Raw genomic sequence first — 21,003 nt, forward strand, 5'->3', positions numbered from 1 at the left:
GTACTTGTGTATGTCCACAATTAGATGACCGTGGTATTTAAAGTGATTACTTCTGGGTGGTGGGATGGGAGATTTTATTTCCTTTTTGCTTGCCTAAATTGTCTACAATCAGCACATAGAGTTTATAATAAACAGGAAACTTTTTTTTTTTTTTTTTGAAACGGAGTTTTGCTCTTGTTGCCCAGGTGGGAGTGTAGTGGTGTGGTCTCGGCTCACTGCAGCCTCCACCTCCTGGGTTCAAGCAATTCTCCTTTCTCAGCCTTCCGAGTAGCTGGGATTACAGGCGCCCGCCACCACGCCCAGCTAATTTTTGTATTTTTGGTAGACACAGGGTTTCACCATATTGGTCAGGCTGGTTCAAACTCCTGACCTCAGGTGATCCGCCTGCCTTGGCCTCCCAAAAGGAAATGTATTTTAAAAGCAAAAAGAGACTAAGTATTTAGAACAAGGAAGATAATGGTGGACGGTCTGAGCTTCACTGGGCAACGTGGTGCTGCCATGGTGTCAGTGCTATGCCAGAGGGCAGAGCAAGCCTCCGGGTCCTGGCCAGGCCCCTTGTCAGGTATCTCATCTCCTCTCAGCCTTCTTAGGATCATAGGAGATAATGTGCATTGAAAGTTGATGAGTGTACTGTAAATGCTGGTAGTACTGTTGCCCGGTGAACCAAGATCAGTGTGCTTTCCAGAAACTCTCGCAAGTAGTAGTGGCTGGTATTGGGATTGTGTGGGGAAAGATGAGGTCACGTGTTTTGGGTGCTCAGACCCCTCTCTCCCAGCACTTGGTCCCCCAACCCCATGTCCTCTCTCCCCTACTGCTTGGGGCAGGTCTGCACCCTGACCAAGGAAGACAATCGCTGCGTGGGCAAGATTCCTGAGGATGAGCAGTTGCACGTTCTCCCCCTGTACAAGATGGCCAGCACGGATGAGTTTGGTAGCGAGGAGAACCAGAATGCAAAGGTTGGCAGCGGAGCCATCCAGGTGCTCACCGCCTTCCCCCGCGAGGTCCGACGCCTGCCCGAGCCTGCCAAGTCCTGCCGCCAGCGGCAGCTGGAAGCCAGAAAGGCAGCGGCCGAGAAGAAGAAGATTCAGAAGGAGAAGCTGAGCACTCCGGAGAAGATCAAGCAGGAGGCCCTGGAGCTGGCGGGTGTTACGTCGGACCCAGGTGTGTGGGGGGAGGGTGCCCGCTGGGAGTCGCATTGGTGCTGTCCTCGTGGGGGCCCTCGCTCTTCCACGCACCCTCCTGCATCACACTGGAACTGGGGCCTCTGCTTATTTGTCAGTCAGAAAGGTATCTGCAGCAGCCACAGGACAGCCAGCCTGATAGGAGGCCGTGGGGACACAAGTACAGCAGGACTTGTTATCTGCATGGAACTGAGCTTGGTAGAGGGGGAGCACTAGGTTTCTCCTCTAGTTTGCATCCCTCGGAGAATCAGAGGCTCCCCTCTGTGCTCTAGTTTGCTCCCCTCTGAGATACTGAGGTGAGTAGCAGCACTTCAGGGCACGTGGGTGTGTGCCAGGGCGGCAGGGCTTATGGGCAGAGACAGTTGCGGGCAGGCATCTGAGTTCTCCTCCTCCTCGCCCTGGTCCCTGCAGTGATCCTGACCAGGCTGGGTAGAGAATGGGTGGTGCTGGTTTAGTGCAAATTCTAGAGTTCTCTAGGGTGAGGAGAGGAGTCGGGGGGGTACTGTGGATGCTGCATGAGCTGCTTCTCACCAGGGATTGCCTCCCACCCCGAGTGGGGCTGGGACTGGGACCTGTGCTGAGCGAGGCCCAGGGAGCACATCCTGGTCTGGGCTGGACATACCTTAGCACCTCACCTGCCTGTCCCAAAAGAGGAAACATCCTTGAGAAAGAGGGAGGGTCCATCCCCCGTTCCCCACCCAGGGCCTCTCCAGGGTGTGGTGTTGTCTGCCCCTCTGCCATCTTGCTTTCTGTTTCCCCAGGCCTGTCTCTGAAGGGTGGATTGTCCCAGCAAGGCCTGAAGCCCTCCCTCAAGGTGGAGCCGCAGAACCACTTCAGCTCCTTCAAGTACAGCAGCAACGCAGTGGTGGAGAGCTACTCGGTGCTGGGCAACTGCCGGCCCTCTGACCCTTACAGCATGAACAGTGTGTACTCCTACCACTCCTACTATGCACAGCCCAGCCTGACCTCCGTCAATGGCTTCCACTCCAAGTACGCTCTCCCGTCTTTTGGCTACTATGGCTTTCCATCCAGCAACCCCGTCTTCCCCTCCCAGTTCCTGGGTCCTGGTGCCTGGGGGCACAGTGGCAGCAGTGGCAGTTTTGAGAAGAAGCCAGACCTCCACGCTCTGCACAACAGCCTGAGCCCAGCCTACGGTGGTGCTGAGTTTGCCGAGCTGCCCAGCCAGGCTGTTCCCACAGACGCCCACCACCCTACTCCTCACCACCAGCAGCCTGCGTACCCAGGCCCCAAGGAGTATCTACTTCCCAAGGCCCCCCCAATCCACTCAGTGTCCAGGGACCCCTCCCCCTTTGCCCAGAGCTCCAACTGCTACAACAGATCCATCAAGCAAGAGCCAGTAGACCCGCTGACCCAGGCCGAGCCTGTGCCCAGAGACGCTGGCAAGATGGGCAAGACACCTCTGCCTGAGGTGTCTCAGAATGGAGGACCCAGTCACCTTTGGGGACAGTACTCAGGAGGCCCAAGCATGTCCCCCAAGAGGACTAACAGTGTGGGTGGCAGCTGGGGTGTGTTCTCGTCTGGGGAGAGTCCTGCCATCATCCCCGACAAGCTCAGTTCCTTTGGGGCCAGCTGCCTGGCCCCTTCCCACTTCACAGATGGCCAGTGGGGGCTGTTCCCCGGTGAGGGGCAGCAGGCGGCTTCCCACTCTGGAGGACGGCTGCGAGGCAAACCGTGGAGCCCCTGCAAGTTTGGGAACAGCACCTCCACCTTGACTGGGCCCGGCCTGACTGAGAAGCCGTGGGGGCTGGGGGCAGGGGATTTCAACTCGGCCCTGAAAGGTGGTCCTGGGTTCCAAGACAAGCTGTGGAACCCCATGAAAGGAGAGGAGGGCAGGATTCCAGCCGCAGGGGCCAGCCAGCTGGACAAGGCCTGGCAGTCTTTTGGTCTGCCCCTGGGATCCAGCGAGAAACTGTTTGGGGCCCTGAAGTCGGAGGAGAAGCTGTGGGACCCCTTCAGCCTGGAGGAGGGGCCGGCCGAGGAGCCCCCCAGCAAGGGAGCAGTGAAGGAGGAGAAGGGTGGTGGTGGTGCGGAGGAGGAAGAGGAGGAGCTGTGGTCGGACAGTGAACACAACTTCCTGGACGAGAACATCGGCGGCGTGGCCGTGGCCCCAGCCCACGGCTCCATCCTCATCGAGTGTGCCCGGCGGGAGCTACATGCCACTACGCCGCTTAAGAAGCCCAACCGCTGCCACCCCACCCGCATCTCGCTGGTCTTCTACCAGCACAAGAACCTCAACCAGCCCAACCACGGGCTGGCCCTCTGGGAAGCCAAGATGAAGCAGCTGGCGGAGAGGGCACGGGCACGGCAGGAGGAGGCCGCCCGGCTGGGCCTGGGCCAGCAGGAGGCCAAGCTCTACGGGAAGAAGCGCAAGTGGGGGGGCGCCGTGGTTGCTGAGCCCCAGCAAAAGGAGAAGAAGGGGGTTATCCCCACCCGGCAGGCGCTGGCTGTGCCCACAGACTCGGCGGTCACCGTGTCCTCCTATGCCTACACGAAGGTCACTGGCCCCTACAGCCGCTGGATCTAGGTGCCAGGGAGCCAGCGTACCTCAGCGTCGGGCCCGGCCCGAGCTGTCTCTGTGGTGCTTTTGCCCTCATACCTGGGGGCGGGTTGGGGGTGCAGAAGTCTTTTTATCTCTATATACATATATAGATGCGCATATCATATATATGTATTTATGGTCCAAACCTCAGAACTGACCCGCCCCTCCCTTACCCCCACTTCCCCAGCACTTTGAAGAAGAAACTACGGCTGTCGGGTGATTTTTCCGTGATCTTAATATTTATATCTCCAAGTTGTTTCCCCTCCCCCGTTTGGGGGGCTTTTATTTTCTCTTTGTTTTTAAAACTCGATCCTTGTATATCACAATAATGGAAAGAAAGTTTATAGTGTCCTTTCACAAAGGAGTAGTTTTAAATTCCATTTAAAATGTGTATTTATTGGATTTTTTAAAAGCGACAATAGTAATGGTAAAGGATGGGCAGGAAAGGCCAGTAGTGCTCCCCCACCCAGTCTCGCTGGGTGCGGCGAGCCAAGCCCCTCGGGCACTGGCGAGGTCCTCAGCCATCTGCCCCTCGAGAGCCAATCGCGGACAGTAGCCACCCAGTTCATCCCTCCCGACACACACCCCTTCCCTTTGGGGAAGGGAGCCTCAGGACAGCCTCTGTCCTCTCTGATAGGATGGGAGAGTCTGCAGAAAACCATCTGGGGTCCCTTTTCCAGTCCCCAGCTTGGAGTCGAGGGGCAGATGCACCCCAGGCCAGCCCTGTGAGATGCTGGCATAGCTTTCCCCAGAAACCAGGTTGGAAGTAGATGGCTTCAAGCTTGCTAGTCTCCACACTGAATCCTCTGTCCGTTATTTATGGAGTCACACGATGTTATGGTTCACTAGGCAGCACCTCACGCTGGAGCTGGAGTGCGAGGTTCTTAGGGGCCGTGCCCACCACGTTGCCAAGCCAATGCATGCTGAGCTGAAGGAATTTGTCTTAGTGGCAGTTTTTTTTAAAAAAAAAAAAAATGCCCCCAAAGTCTATGCTGATACGAAAAAGGGCTACTGTATCTTTAAAAACAGGAAGTTGAACCCAAGCTGTGAAAAGCCAGTGGTGCTCTGTGCATGGTGCTGTGCGGAGCCTGGTGCTGTAGTGTTGTGCTGGGACTTTCTTGACTCTTGGGCAGGTCACATCCTACAGGAGCTCAGCAGACCAGTGTAACAACAGTTAATGCATCTATCCTGATCCCTGAATTTCCACATTGGACAATGGTGCATGCCTCACACCTGAGCCTGCTTCTTCCATGCTATCATCGGGTTCGGGGGCCTACACTTAACAATTTTAAAGTGCAAGAGTCAAACATTTTCAACAGGTTGCTATGATTTTCCTCCCTAATTGGTGCCATTTCTCCATTTGATCATTTTCTTTTTTCCTTTCTTCCCCTCTTCATCCACCTTAACAGACCTGTTCTGAAATTCTGGTGCATTCATTTGGTTCTTTGAAATGAGAATGTGGTGCTTAATTTTTGTGACGTTGTTGAGAGAGGTTGGGCCTGATGGGAGCAACACTCACCGTCACCACGTCAAACTTTGTTGGAGTGTTGGTTTTTCTTGTGATGTTAGCAGAAATGATCTCATGCTACCCATGTGGATGTGTGTGTGGTGAATGGGGGGCTTCATCAGGACACACAGAGGGGAATGTGGCCACACGGTGGATGACCACCGAGCCCTGAGATGAACAGGTGTTTACTGAGCAGTTGTATTCAGATATGGGTCTTCATGAATCATGTTTAACAATCAGATGACCGCTATAGGCAAGTTCCTGAGCTTCCGGGTGCCTTGAGTAAGAGCTGAGAAACGGCCTGCTGGGTGTTTACTGTATCTGTTTGGAGGCACTGGCGGAGGGTCGTTGTAAGATGTCCTGAGCATTTATGTGGTCTGGTTTTAACTGTAAATAGTGAAAGATTTTTTAAGCACTTTTGCCTAGATTTAAACAGCAACTTGAAAAAAAAAAAAGTATGTTTTAACATGTAATTGTGGGAGAAATTGTAAATAGTAGCTGAATATTTAACGTGCTTTGTCTATCCTCCACTTTTACCATATTCTGTAAAGTTGCATTTATTTTACAGGACAAAAAATGAAATATTATTGCTTTTGAAATAAATACCCAAGAGCTTATCAGGACTTAGAATTATTCAGAACTCAGATTTATAGGAAAACCTCTGACCTTCAGTTTGACAAGCTAAAGGAAGCAGAGTCTTTAATGAGCATGCTAATTTTCTAGTTTTGAGGAAAAATTGGGTCCTTTAAATGCTATTTTGCTTATCGCATCAGTACTTTTATGCAGGTCTCATTTGACTCCGTGCTTAGGTAGATGCGGGGGTGCCTTGAAAACTTCATTTTAAATGATCTTAAGCAAGAAATACAATATTTTACGAAACATTTGGAGAATGTGACCGTCTGTATGACCCGTGGAAGCCCCAGGTTGGCTGTTGGTTTGGAAGGTCCCGAGTGTAACCCAGGTGATTCTGGTACTTGGCATGTGTGAATCTTCCTGATGTATGTTAAACTCTTCCCCTCATCACCCTTTGGTAGGAAAGCCATTAGATGAAAGGAGAAACCAATACAAGCTAAAAGCATGCGACGTCTGTCCCCCAGCCCAAACAGCCTTGGTTCATCAGTTTCTACAGTAGGAAATAGGCTGCTGAGAGGTGAGTCAAGAGGCAGTCTCCATTGGATGTCCCCACTCCCCTCAGAATGGCGTTTCCAGAGTTAGGCAGTGCAGTTGCCGTGCTCAAGCCCATGCTGATTTGTACACTACATGTCTAACCTACCTCAAATCTCAGTCATTAAAATTAGCATGCTTTAGACATATATTTAAAAAGTAACTATGCACAGCTCTTTATCCCCCCCTTGCTGCTGAAGGTTTCTTAAAGAGAAAAATCAAATTTTTATTTTTTACTGGCACTATCATTTTTTAAGTCCTAAAGATGATTAACAGACATTTTTATCATGAGAAGAAAAATAAAGCCATTGCAACTAAAGAACCTAACAGCATGACCAAGTTCGAAGAGTCATATTATAGCAACGGAAACCGATGGCGTCTTAGTCATCTCCCCGGTGTGCCCTGTCCACGGACACCATCCATGTGCAGTGCAAACATTTGGTTCCTTTTCTGCTCTGTTTTGTTTTCCCTGCCTGTTGCGTGCAAGGGAAGTGCTTGTAAAGTTCTGTGCTACGAGATTTTTAAAATAAAAATCGCTTCGCAGCAGGTTCTCACAAAATAACTGGTGCTAGCTCAAGAAATCTCATCATCTGACCATCAGAAATCTTGACTAAAGGCGTTGCATGGATTGGGGGGTTTTTTGGTTTTTGGTTTTGGGTCTGGTTTTTAGCAGGGCCAATGTTTCCCACGCCCCGGCTTCATGGGTACTGCTTTGCCTTCTCACCCAGGTGACGATGGTGTGCGTGGAAAGAGATGATACCCCACCGCCCCCTCTTGGTCCTTCCACCAGCCTCTTTTGGAAACAGTAGTTTGGAGAGCAAGGGATTTTTAAAGCGCTAAAGGAAAGAAGTAGCAGAGCTTAACTGCTTTGTACCACACAGCAGTAGATGTGCAAGGATGGTTGACAATGAGTCGATGATAGCCTAATTTCTTTGAGAGAAACCCAGCCAGACTTGCTTCTAGAGGTTTAATCACCATGAGATCTCAAACCAAGGCAAAGCTGGTGGAAAACTATGATATCCCTGACGTGCCTCAACCAGTATCTCTTTCCTTTTGTTACTGAAGTGTGTTTTGTGGACTAGGAAGCATTTTTATGAATTGAAATAGTCTAAATAAAATGGTGCTATGGTGTTTTAATGTGACTGTCCCTGATCCTGTCTTGCTGAGGTGCTATCAACGTTCTGAAACCACAACCAACCAAAAACAAGGTGGGCTCCAGTCTCTTGGCTTTTTTTTCCCCTCCCCTCTTTTGGTGCTGTCTTAGACCCGTTTACCGTGCTATAATCTGCTCTGAGCAGTGTTGTGTTGTGTTGTATTATTCTTCCCTTGGTGGCCAAACAAAGCAAGTCGAGGAGGCAGCTATCTCCCTTTCTGTGATCGGGAGTGGGCCTGCCTGGCTTGGCAGGTGCTTTGGTTCCACACCTGTCTTCTCAGGCTTGATGTGAAAGAAAGGGCAAAGGGTTTTTTTGGTTTGTTTTTGTTTTTGAGGAAGGGGAGTTGGGTACTCCTGCCTCTCCTAGCATGATAGGCATTCTCGTAGCCAGGGACACAGATTTTCTCCTGCAGCCCAGGGTGCTAAGCAGACATCTCTGGGAGTCCCAAGGGCACACCAAGAGAGACCAGATGGATCTCCTTCCTCCCCTGGCACTGGCCGGGACCATGGTGGGCAGGGGCTTCATTCTCTGACCCAGCGTTGCTTCTGCCTCTCATTGGTAACCCCTTATGTTCAGACTAAAGGAAGGAGCTTTCTTTGCTCACTCGATGCCACTGAGGCTGCTTTTTAGTTGGTGCTAACCTAAATTTCTTCTTGGGTCCACAGAAGTTGATGTTTTAAAAACTCAACAGGAAGCTCCATTTTGTGTCATCCACTGTCAAAATAATTTTTTTAAATACCTCAAAAACAGGACATCATGACAACTTCAGTAAAGTAGATTCCATGAGGGTCCAATACGTGCAGGTTGTCTGTCTGATGACGTACTTGACCTTGAAAAATCTGGGGTCATTTTGTTTTTCATTCTTCGGCAGTTAAGATAGCGGAACGCCGAAAGGAAGGAGCGTAGTTGGCTGTATTTCATGTTTAAGTTTTGCTTTTGAATAAAATGTGAATTTCCTATGCCCATCTCATTGAGCTTTCTCAGTCATTGTTGCTGTCATTTGAAATGACTCCCTCAAAACCTAGTTTTATTAGCCAGCTGCCTCTGCTGTAGTATATGGTCAACTTCAACATACCCTGGACCAAAACATTTTTGAGGTGCATACCCCCAGCATGAGTTATACAGTCCCACATCCAGGTGCACGGAGTGCGAGTGCACTCCGCGAGTGCGGGGGGAGGGGCGGCCCCCTCTGGTGCTCCCAGCCCTTCCTCCTGCAGAGCTGCGGGCAAGAGCAGAGCAATAGGATTCTCCCCTGAGCAGAGACCGCAGCACAGAAATGCAAGGTCTAAAGTTGCTTTTTGCCTAAGAATCAGCGAGTGATTTGGCCTACTTCCTCATTGGCTTCTATTCTGATATCAGGGATGCTTTTTGTAGTGGTATTGTTTGCTCCCTCTTCGCGTTTTGACTACCTGTCATTCAGGGGTAACTCATCACTCTTCACACGGGGATTTAAATTAAGAAACTAATTGGCTCATTTGAACATTCCAAATTTTCTTGGTTTCAATACCCTTTTTTTTCTTTTGAGGGGAAAAGAGGGGAGAAAAACAGGAGTGATGTCATTTCTTTTTCATGTATTCCAATTAAAGAAACAAGAGCAGGTCGTATAATGGCATATTAATACATTAGATTTAATCTAGAACCCTGTAGCTTTTTGATGTGTTTTATTTCTTATCTCTTTGAATTCCTGTTTGGTTACTTGGCTTCCAATGGAGGTGAACTTAACAACCATACTTGAATATTCCGTCTTGACTTTGTAAACTGTGGCTACTTGAAATGAAGTTTATCTGGGGTTGATGGATGAATGGTAGATTTTTGCAATGTCTCAAGGCAATAGGATGTGTATTAAACTGTAGATATTCTTAGTACAGTAAATTTATGCTGATAATTTTATTTTGTATAATTTTTACCTTTTTGTTAATATTTTTTCCTTCCACTTTATTGGTTTGCCTCCTGAGCTACCCCTCCTTTACCCTCCCTTCTCCCTCAGTGTTTCAGTAAATTTAATTTAGGGTGCCTAGAAATTGCAAGTATGTATCCTTTTTGATTTGTATTTTATTATAATTTACACAAACAACTGGGTTTGTGAACTGTATTACTCCTGGTATCTTTAAAATATTGTGGGTGTTTTAATAAATTTTATATTTATTTTTTGCACTCAAATTCAGTGTGGGTTCTTTTTTTCCCCTCCTTGAACCAGGACTGGAATGTGATGTGTCAGGAACCCTGTAACCTCACCCTCCCACCGTATGTTGTAGATGCACAAATGAAGCCCTCACAAATAGCAGTGGTGGAACCTGACCTTGTCCATTCTGCCACCTGGATAAAGGAATGTTCAAAGGCTATCAGCTGTGAAGACGGGATCTAAAGGGGGAAAGTGGAGATGGCCTTTTTCTCATCTATGTTTCTCTTTTTGTTTTCTTTGCCTTTTATGTTTTTTGTTTGTTTGTTTGTTTGTTTTAAATTTCTTTCCACTGGGAGATGATACTCCCCTCCTACTAAAATTAACTTCTGATGTTAGGTTTGCTAAAGGATCACCGAATGCTGCTTGGTTGGGATGGCTTGAACAGCAAGTCTAGTAGGGAGTGGCTAATATGGAACCGGAGATTCTGCTGACCAGAGGCAGAGGTTTCCTGTAAGATCCCATGCCTGGAGCTACCTTCTTTAATTCAGATCGCCAATTCTGGAGGTGGCTGTTCTTGAAAAGGGAATAGGAATTGAGGAAGGAGAAGAGAGAATAGTGAATCTGCTCGCTCTTCTTCCTTCTGCGTGAAACATCTGACTGAAGTTGATCCAGTGTCTTTGAGGGACAACCAGCCCAGCTGTTGATAAGAACTTCGGCAATATCCCAACATCCCAAGTCACTCTAGACAGGAAAGTTCATCTCTGAGGGCATCTGAGTGAAAACACCATGATCATAATGAGTGCCAGGTGATCGGCTTCGAGGTTTTTATCTCCATTTTACTTTGCTTGCAAAGGAACCCACTGGAAATGCCTTGGCACACCTGGCTATCCAGGGATCCTCAAACATGTTTATATGTTTTACAAAAGTGGAGTCACACTGTTTTGTCACCTGCTTCCCTCCTTGAGTTGGAAGATACCTAGTTCTGTCCCCTTCCTGAGCGCCTGTCATGATGGCGCCATCTGCAGAGCCTGGAGGGAGGGCCAGGACCTCCTTCAGCTGGGGCTGGTTTCACTATGGGTTCGCTATAACTATGCTGCCATCTCTTCTTACACAAGTTCCATGTTAAATATAGAAAATTAGAAGACAGAAGTTCTTAAAAGTTACCTGAAATCCCACCACAAGAGAACCACATACTGGTTGCAAACATTTTCTGTGTGTGTAAATACGACCCATATGTATTTTTTCAAATGGAATACAATAATACAATGCTGTAATCTTTTTGCACTTAAACTATCTTTATCAGTATGCAGAATAGCATCTTTTTAAATAGTTGCCTAGCAATTTTTTTAGTATGGATGTAGAAGCATTTAATCATCAAACTCTTTAACATCCCAACTTGTTGCAATTATAAATTGAACTAATCTAAATGTGCCTCCATGTAAATCCCACTCAGTCTATTTCTTTCTATGCTAAGAAGCATTGCAGTAAATTCCCCTCTGCCACATGACTACATTCTTAATTCCATGAACCTTCTTGTAACAGGTCCAGGCCCCGTCCACCACTACTCCCCACCGCGCCCCCGTCTGTTCACACCTAGAGCATCATTATTCATATTGGGATCTCTAGAAATGAGCAATTTGTTCCAGATGGGATCCGGCTCATGCAAGCCAAGCACAAAGACACCAAGGAGCCCCACGATCTGGACATGCTATTTTTATAAATGCACACCAAGGTTTATTAGTTTTTTAAGCAGCTGAGTTTTACTGAGAGTTTGTGGCTTGGAAAGAACATGGCTCCCTCACTTCCCAATTGTGTGATTTGATGAGCCATTTCATCTTCCTGTATCATTTTGTCAATAAAACAGGCTGATGATACCGCATAAGATTGATATAAGGATAAAAAAAATTGCTACATAAGTGAAAGTGCCAGGCATTCGGGACACAGCAGTAATAAGAGCTATCATTATTACTCTTGACATATGCAAAGCTTTAGGTCACTAAGGAGTCCAAGACTAGTCTTGGCCACATAGTGACCTCTTTTGTGAACTTGTGCCAAATCAGGTCCACTAACTCCAGTCTTCATGCAATTCATGCATTTTTTTTTTCAATGCTTCACACAGCAGTTGAAGTGTAGCCATCTTAAATGAACTGTTTAACCCACTCTCCCTGCCTATTTTGAATCTTAATTTTTGTCAAAGTATTGGTTTACCCAACCCAGCTACACAACTTAGTCAGCAACTTTGTTGTGTGTTATGCTCTTGTAAGCTTCTTAAGCTTGGAGAACTCTTAGTCATCTTTATGTCCCATTGTACTGTGAAAATAATAGGCATTCAACATCCCATGTCCATGGGATGGTGCATCCATACATACATCATGTCCATGCAGGGGGACATGAAGCCCTGAAGACATGTTCAACACACATAATCCAGTGCATGTTCTTGTCAGAGCCATGAAGACAACACAGAAGACGTGAAAGACAAAGCTTTGTTAAATTCTAGATACCCCCAGCACCTCATCCCCACTCCAGAGGTCTTAGCAGAGGTCTGCTTTCCTCTACTGAGAAGCCCAACCCCAGGTCCACAGAACCTGCCCAATTTCCCTTGCTACACTTCAAACCATCTTCCTGTATGTTTGTTCTCTTTACCATACACACACCCTTGCTGCTTGGTACTCCCGACTCTCACTCTCCATGTGCACCCTGTGCTGCTCCTGTGGAACATGCTTCATCCATTAACCCTTTCCTGTGGCTTCTCCCCATCACGTGCTCTCAGGTTCACCCCAGCCTGACCCTGCTCTGCCTCATACACCTTTCCCACTCCTACCTATCACCACCACATATCTGCAGGTGTAGACAACCTCCTAGCTTCAAGGTCCATACCACTCACTCACCTGTACCTTTATTTCTCCAGAAACAGTCAACTTCTGGGCCAGCGATCCTTGTCCTCACTGACCTCTGTGAAGCCTTAGAAACCCTCTGCTCCCAGACTGCATAGCCAGGAACATTCTATTGTCCCAGGACCCTGCCCCCTTTCATGAGCCCCTTTGTGAACTCCTGTCCTTTAAACAAAAATGCCCCCAAGAGAATTGACACAGTCTTCTCCACAGACTATCAGCTTTCCTTCAAAGGACTTGTTCAGCCACCAGGCCTCAACTATGACCCTAATGCCAATGATTTCCAAAGCCATGTCTAGCCCTGACCTCCCTCATGAGTTTGGGCTGCTGGATAGCTCTGGGTGGCTCTTTGGTAAGGCCAAAGTCTTAACTAAAACTGACCTCTCAACTCTCCAGCAAATTTCCCATTATTCTCCCAGTCATATCCTGACACCTGCCAAGTCTAGATTCTACATCCTCAGCATTCTCAATTCTGCTTCTCTTTGCTACTTTTATTAGCAACCCACATTGTACAGTCGTACAGGCTGTGCACTGCACAACTCTGGGGAACACCATTCATACAGACTATCATGTGTAAGCCTTAATTACAGATATGGACTCCTTCCTGCTATGGACAGAGGTATATTGGATGAGGACCACAGTATAGCCCTCTAAAGCTGGGGACCCAGGGCAGAGGCCTCTCATGTCTTGGTCTAAATGTGAGACCCTTCAGAAAGATTGAATGGCTTGCTCAAGACCATCCAGCTAGGAAATGAAATGGCAGAGCCCAAAATCAACCCAGGTGTATTTGGTGCCAAAGTCTGTGCCCTATCCAAATATACCCCTGTTTCTTCTGTACCTTAAGACCCACAAATCCAAGGGACATTGTCCTCACTGGTGGGAATCTACCTACAAGTAAAGCCTAGGGCATGACCTGAGTCTGTGGGTCTAGGGGCACAAGAGGCACAGGTGCAACAAAGTGGCTCTACAGGAAGACTTTAGGCTCTTTAGAGCATCTTCAAGAGGTGGTGTTATTTGAAAGACTTGAATTCTAACCCCCATTTGATTGCCCTGCCCAGCTTACCAAAACCAATCTCCTTACTCAGATAATCTTTCTAAAAACCAAATCAGATGGTACTATTTCCCTGTAATACTCCTCAATACTCCCCATTTGATACAGCTCTCAGGATAAGACACAACATTTTAACTTTGTCCCAGGGCCTCACAGGACTTGGCCCCAGTTTGCATCTTTAGTACCACTGCAGGCCACTTGGTGTCTTTTATCTGATTATCTCCTTGGTGCACCTCCCCATGTGGCCTCTCAAATATGAAGGGCCTTCTGATGGTAATGCCAGTAATACCACCAAGAACCCACTCCTTTTATTTACTTATTTACTTGCTTTTAAAGTATCTGTAAGAAACTAACTCCTTTTGAAATCCATTAAAACATTTACATAAGGCCAGGCGCAGTGGCTCATGCCTGTATTCCCAGCACTTTGGAAGGCCGAGGCGGGTGGATCATGAGGTCAGGAGATCGATACCATCCTGCCTAACATGGTGAAACCCCGTCTCTACTAAAAATACAAAGAAAAAAATTAGCTGGGCATGGTGGCGGGCACCTGTAGTCCCAGCTACTCGGGAGGCTGAGGCAGGAGAATGGCGTGAACCCAGAAGGCGGAGGTTGCAGTGAGCTGAGATCATGCCACTGCACTCCAGCCTGGGTGACAGAGCGAGACTCCATCTCAAAAAAAAAAAAAAAAAAAAAAAAAAAAAAAAAAAAAAAAAAAAAAAATTTACATAAACTATAAAACTACTCCCAATAAAGAAAATTATCAGTAAGAGCCAAGACATCAGCAAAATTATACTCAAGGAAGTAAAAAATAAACAGGAAACCAAGTTAACCAAGTTATCTAAAGCCAAATAAAAAGTTTTACTACATAAAAAACAATATGCAGATCTAAGGGTATAAAATTTTTTAAAATTATATGAAAAAACAAATATTAAGAACTCAAAGACTAGCAATGAGTGCTTTGCAAGAAATACAAGAGATTAGACAGTGACTACAATCTACTTTCAAAAAGATTAAAAATACCCACAGCAGGCTGGGCGCGGTGGCTCACACCTATAATTCCAGCACTTTGGGAGGCTGAGGCAGATGGATCACAAGGTCAGAAGTTCAAGACCAGCCTGGCCAACATAGTGAAACCCCATCTCTACTAAAAATACAAAAATTAGCTGGGCGTGGTGGCATGTTCCTGTAATCCCAGCTACTCGGGAGGTTGAGGCAGAATTGCTTGAATCAAAACCCAAGAGGCAGAGGTTGCAGTGAGTGCAAATCACGCCACTGCACTCCAGCCTGGGCTACAGAGAGAGACTCTATCTCAAAAAAAAAAAAAAAAATTACCCACAGCTAACATCTTACTGAACGGGGAAAACCTGAAAGCTTTTCCTCTAAGAGCTGGAACAAGACAAGAATGTCTACTCTCATTACTCTTATTCAACATAGTACCAGAAGTCCTACACAGAGCAATTAGGCAAGAACTTAAAATAAAAGACATCCAAATGGAAAAGGAGGAATTCAAATTGTCCCTGTTTGTAGATGATAGGATCATATATATAGAAAAACTTACTCTACCACAGAACTCTTAAAACTGATCAATTCAGTAAAGTTGCAGGATAAAAAAATTAACATATAAAAATCAGTAGTATTTCCATACATGTACAACAAACTTAGCTGAAAAAGAAATCAAGAAGACAATCCCATTTACAGTAGCTATCAAAAAATAAAATAAAATACCTAGGAATAAATTTAACCAAGGAGGTGAAAGATGTCTACAAGGAAAACTACAAAACACTGATGAAAGATGTTGAAGAGGATACAAACAAATGAAAGACATCCCGTGCTCACGGATTTGCAAAAATTCATATTATTAACATAACAATACTACCCAAAGCAAGCTACAGATTTAATGCAATCCCTATCAAAATGCAAATGACATTCTTCACAGAAATAGAAAAAAAAAATCCTAAAATTTGTATGAAACCAGAAAAGACCCCAAATAGCTAAAGCAATCCTGAGCAAAAAGAACAAATCTGGAGGTATCACATTATCAGGCCTCAAAATATACTACAAAGTTGTAATAACCAAAACAGCATGGTACTGGCATAAAAACAGACACAAAGACTAATGGAACAGAATAGAGAACCCAGAAACTAATCCACATACAGCCAACTGATTGTTGGTAAAGGTACCAAGAATACTCATTGGGGAAATGACCATCTTTTGAACAAATGGTGCTGGCTTATAAGTGGGAGCTAAGTTATGAGGACAGAAAGGCATAAAAGTGATATAATGGACCTTGGGGACTCAGGGGGAGAGTTGGAAGGAGGGTAAGGGATAAAATACTACATACTGGGTACAGTGTACACAGCTTGGGTGATGGGTGCACTAAAATCTCAGAAATCACAACTAAAGAACTTATCCATGTAACCAAAAACCACCTGTATGCCAAAAATTACTGAAATAATGTGAATACACTTAGTGCCATTGAATTGTACACTTAAAATATTAAATTTTATGTTCTGTGTATTTATTTTACCACAATAAAATTAAATCTCTTAAAACTTAAAACAAAAAAACAGGCTAGGCATGGCACTTCATGCCTGTAATCCCAACACTTTGGGAGGCTGAGGCAGGTAGATCACTTAAGGTCAGGAATGCAAGACCAGCCTGGCCAATATGGTGAAACTCCATGTCCACTGAAAATATAAAAAACTGGCCAGGTGTGGTGGCAGGTGCCCATAATCCCAACTACTCAGGAGGCTGAGGCAGGAAAATTGCTTGAACCCAGGAGGTGGAGATTGCAGTGAGCCAAGATTAAAAAAAAAAAAAAAAAAAAAAAATGACTCTGGGAAAACTGGATATCTATATGCAAAGAATAAAACTAGAACCCCATTTCTCACCCTATACAAAAAGTCAACTCAAAATGGACCAAAGACCTAAATGTAAGACCCCAAACAATAAAACTACTAGAAGAAAACACAGCGGAAATGCTTCAGGACACTGGTCTAGGAAAATATTTTATGAATAAGACCTCAAAAGCACAGGCGATAAAAAGCAAAAATACACAAATGAGATTATATCATACTAAAAGCTTCTGCACAGTAAAGTTGAAACAATCAGCAGAGTAAAAAGGCAATCTACAGAATGGGAGAAAGGATTTGCAAACTACTCATTCAATAGGGAACTAATATCCAGAATATACAAGGAACTCAAACATCTCAACAGCAAAAAAACAAAGCAACACTATTTAAAAATGGAAAAACGATTATCCTCAGTGAAGTTACTCAGGAACAGAAAACCAAATACCACATGTTCTCACTTATAAGCAGGAGCTAAGCCATGAGATAAAAAGGAATATAGACGGATATAACGGACATTAGAGACCAAGACGAGGGGAGGATGGGAGAGGATGAGGAATGAAAAATTACCTGTTGGGGACAACGTAGACTATTTGGGTGAACAGGTACACCAGAAGCCCAGACTTCACCACTGTATGATTCATCCATGTAACCAAAAACCACTGTACCCCTAAAACTGTTGAAATATTTAAAATTTTGTTAATTTGGATAGAGTTAAAAAAAGAGAGGCCTAGTTGAGAGAAAAATTTAATGGCCAGGCGCGGTGGCTCAAGCCTGTAATCCCAGCACTTTGGGAGGCCGAGACGGGTGGATCACAAGGTCAGGAGATCGAGACCTTCCTGGCTAATACGGTGAAACCCCGTCTCTACTAAAAAATACAAAAAAATACCCAGGCAAGGTGGCGGGCACCTGTAGTCCCACCTACTCAGGAGGCTGAGGCAGGAGAATGGCATAAACCCAGGAGGCGGACCTTGCAGTGAGCTGAGATCCAGCCACTGCACTCCAGCCTGGGTGACAGAGCGAGACTCTGTCTCAAAAAATAAATAAATAAATAAATAATGTTGAAGATGATTCAATGGAATATGCTTAAAGGTGCAATTGCTTCTATAAATTAAAAAATAAATAGACAAGCAAACAAAAATAAAAATTAAAAAATAGGCAAATGAGCCAGGTGCAGTGGCTCACACCTATAATCTCAGCATTTTGAGAGGTTGAGGTGGGTGGATTGCTTCATCCCAGGAGTTGAAGACTAGCCTGGGCAAGATGGCAAAACCCTTTCTCTACAAAAAATACAAAAAAATAGCCTGGCATGGTGGCACATGCCTGTGGTATCAGCTACTTAGGAGGCAGAGGTGGGAGGATTGGTTAAGCCCTGGAAGACAAGGCAACAGTGAGATGTGATTACACACCACTGTACTACAGCCTGGGTAATAGTGAGATCCTGTGTCCAAAAAAAAAAAAAAGGCGAGGGGTGGGAGGAATAATCTGAACAGACATTTCTCAAAAGAAGACACACAAATGGCCAAAAAATATATGAAAAAATGCCCAACATCACTAACCATCAGGGAAATGTATATGAAAACTATACTGAGGTATCATGTCATCTCAATTAGCATAGCTATTAACAAAAAGACAAAAAATAACAAATGCTGGTGAGGATGCAGAGAAAAGGGAACTCTTATACAGTGTTGGTGGGGATGTAAACCTAGTCCAGCCACTATGGTAAACAGTATGGAGGTTCCCCAAAAACTACAAATGAAACTCCCATAGGATCCAGCAATCCCACTACTGGGCATTTATCCAAAGGAAAAGAAATCATTATATCAAAGAGATATCTGGGCGGGCACAGTGGCTCATGCCTGAAATCCTAGCACTTTGGGAGGCCAAGGCAGGCAGATCGCCTGAGGTCGGGAGTTTGAGACCAGCCTGGCCAACAGGGTGAAAGCCTATCTCTACTAAAAATATAAAAATCAGCTCAGTGTGGTGGTGTGCAACTGTAATCCTACCTACCTGGGAGGCTGAGGCATGAGAATGGCTTGAACCATGGAGGCAGATGATGCAGTGAGCTGAGATCGTACCACTGCTCTCCAGCCTAGGCGACAGAGGGAGACTCCATCTAAAAACAAACAAACAAACAAACAAACAAACTCATGATCAATTCAAGTATCTCTAAAAGCTTACCACCAAGGAAAATGATTATATCCATAGATTTCCTCCCCCAAACCAGCTTAGTCCACACGTAAATCATTAGCAACTCAGCCCTAACTCATTTTATCACAGTTACAAGAGAAGTTAGTGAGAAAAGCATGAACTAGGAAAACAAAACCCAAGGCAATCCAGGTCAACTTGGGCTGACTGCAGACATCAGTTCCTAATGCCTGGGCACACAGCACAACTCACAACAGTGCCTTTTTCACAGATCCCCTCTTTAATTTCCTCCACAAAACCCATCAAGTCACCATAGTGCATGATGTTTCAAAATAAACACACATTATGAGAAAAACATGCAGTATGTCTTACAATGTTGTATTTCTTAAAAATATGACAAGAAAACACATGTAGAAAAACCAATGCCTTTAAAAGTAATCTTTTAAGGCCGGGCACAGTGGCTGACACCTGTAATCCCAGCACTTTGCAAGGCTGAGGAGAAAAGATCACCTGAGGTCAGGAGTTTGAGATCAGCCTGGCCAACATGGTGAAACCCTGTCCTTACTCAGACTACAGAAATTAGCCAGGCATGGTGGCGGGCGCCTGTAATCCGAGCTATTCGGGTGGCTGAGGCAGGAGAATCGCTTGGACCCAGGAGGCAGAGGTTGCAGTGAGCCAAGATCGTGCCACGGCACTCCAGCCTGGACCACAGGAGTGAAACTCTGTCTCACTCTTATAAATAAAATAAAAATAATAAATCAAAAGCAATATACATTCTACAGACATACTAATGAATGACATAAATGAGGTAATATGACATAAAACAAAATGGACAAAATATATTATGATTATTTTCTTCAGTGTACAGAAGTCATGGAAGTTCTGGACTATCTAGCTACATAAAAAATATTGAATTGTCTCTTCTGTTAACACAAAATAGGTATGTCAAACTGTTTGTCACAGAAACGAAAAATTCCACACAAATCTCTATTTTCCTGCACCCTCACTTTGCCTGTTTCCTATTCTCCACTAAATGCTTTAACTCTTCATTTGGCCTGGCCCTTGCACCCAAGCATGACTGACAGGAAATCCTAAAGGCCCAAGATTCTACAGTGGCTGTTTGCAAGGGAGAGGAGGCTATAAGTAACTGCCACACTGGATCCTCTTATGTGAGAAGAAAGAAAGTATCCTGAATGCTTCTCGCGTATAAAACAGCAGGAAGGCAGGGTGTCTGTGTGGCCCAAGGAGCCAGAGGTAGCAAACTATGAGCAGAAGAATTGTGACCAAAGGCTAGAAGAGGGAAGGTCTGCAGTCAGCCTTGTCTTCTACCTTTCTGGTGTTTGCTTCTCATGAGCAGAGTCCGTTTAGCAAACATCAGGACACTGAAAAGAAGACTCCCGCTCTGGAAGTTGACAAGAAGTAATATCCACGAATGTAAAAATGCAAGATCAAGGCTCGGCCCAGAAACAATGCCTAAAATCAAGGGGTTAAAAAAGGAGAGCAGAAGAGAGACCCAAGTTCAACCTGGCCCAGCCCAAAGAAGGTAGGATTCAAGGAGAAGAAACTAAAAGAGAAGACTCCTGGACCACATCATTTCCTACAAGGAGCAGTCAACGAACTTTACTCCTCAACCAAATTACAAAAGAGGGCTCTTTAATCCCTTCCTTTGGCCCTTAAAAGTGGCAGTAGGGTTGGGCGCAGTGGCTCACACCTGTAATCCCAGCATTTTGGGAGGCTGAGGCGGGCGGATCACGAGGTCAGGAGATCGAGACCATCCCAGCTAACACGGTGAAACCCGGTCTCTACTAAAATTTAAAAAGATTAGCCAGGCTAAGTGGCGGGCGCCTGTACTCACAGCTACTCAGGAGGCTGAGGCAGGAGAATGGCGTGAACCCAGGAGGTGGAGCTTGCAGTGAAACCAGATCAGGCTGGACTCCACTGGACTCCAGCCTGGGCAACAGAGCGAGACTCCGTCTCAAAAAACAAACAAACAAAAAAGCAGCAGTAAATTCATTAATCAGATTCACTGAAATGGTTTTAGAACAACTGTAATTGCTCAACTTAGACATCCCTTTCCTTTTTCCCCAAGGATACTGTGTATGTACTATATAATTATAAATGCATAGCATTATATAATATGAAATTTAACGTATAAAATATAAATGTCAGTTAATTATATGAATGAACATTTATGAGAAACATTCAGATGATCTCCCTAACATGACATCCTGGGGGAAAGTGGGACTATCACGTCTGTCTTGCAGATTTCACCTCCCCAGAGCTCAGCCACTTAGTGCTGTTACAGCTTTCCTACCACCTCTGCCAGCCAATCCTGTCTTGTTGGGAATCTGACCTCCCTATTGGCTATCGCAGACC

The 21,003-nt window shown here is 45.6% G+C and overlaps 1 protein-coding gene across 1 annotated transcript in view; it reads left to right on the top strand.

Annotated features, from left to right (window-relative positions):
• Positions 1 to 9,726, top strand: part of TET3 (tet methylcytosine dioxygenase 3) — a 64,255-nt gene extending 54,529 nt beyond the window's left edge. Inside the window, exons 8-9 of the mRNA XM_023187959.2 lie at positions 825 to 1,161; positions 1,943 to 9,726. Coding sequence (XP_023043727.2) covers positions 825 to 1,161; positions 1,943 to 3,726 — 2,121 coding nt within the window. The 3' untranslated portion in view covers positions 3,727 to 9,726. The remainder of the gene's footprint in view (positions 1 to 824; positions 1,162 to 1,942) is intronic.
• Positions 9,727 to 21,003: the final 11,277 nt, after the last annotated feature.

The sequence above is a fragment of the Piliocolobus tephrosceles genome, chromosome 15, assembly GCF_002776525.5.
Source record: "Piliocolobus tephrosceles isolate RC106 chromosome 15, ASM277652v3, whole genome shotgun sequence".
Classification (NCBI taxonomy): Eukaryota; Metazoa; Chordata; class Mammalia; order Primates; family Cercopithecidae; genus Piliocolobus; species Piliocolobus tephrosceles.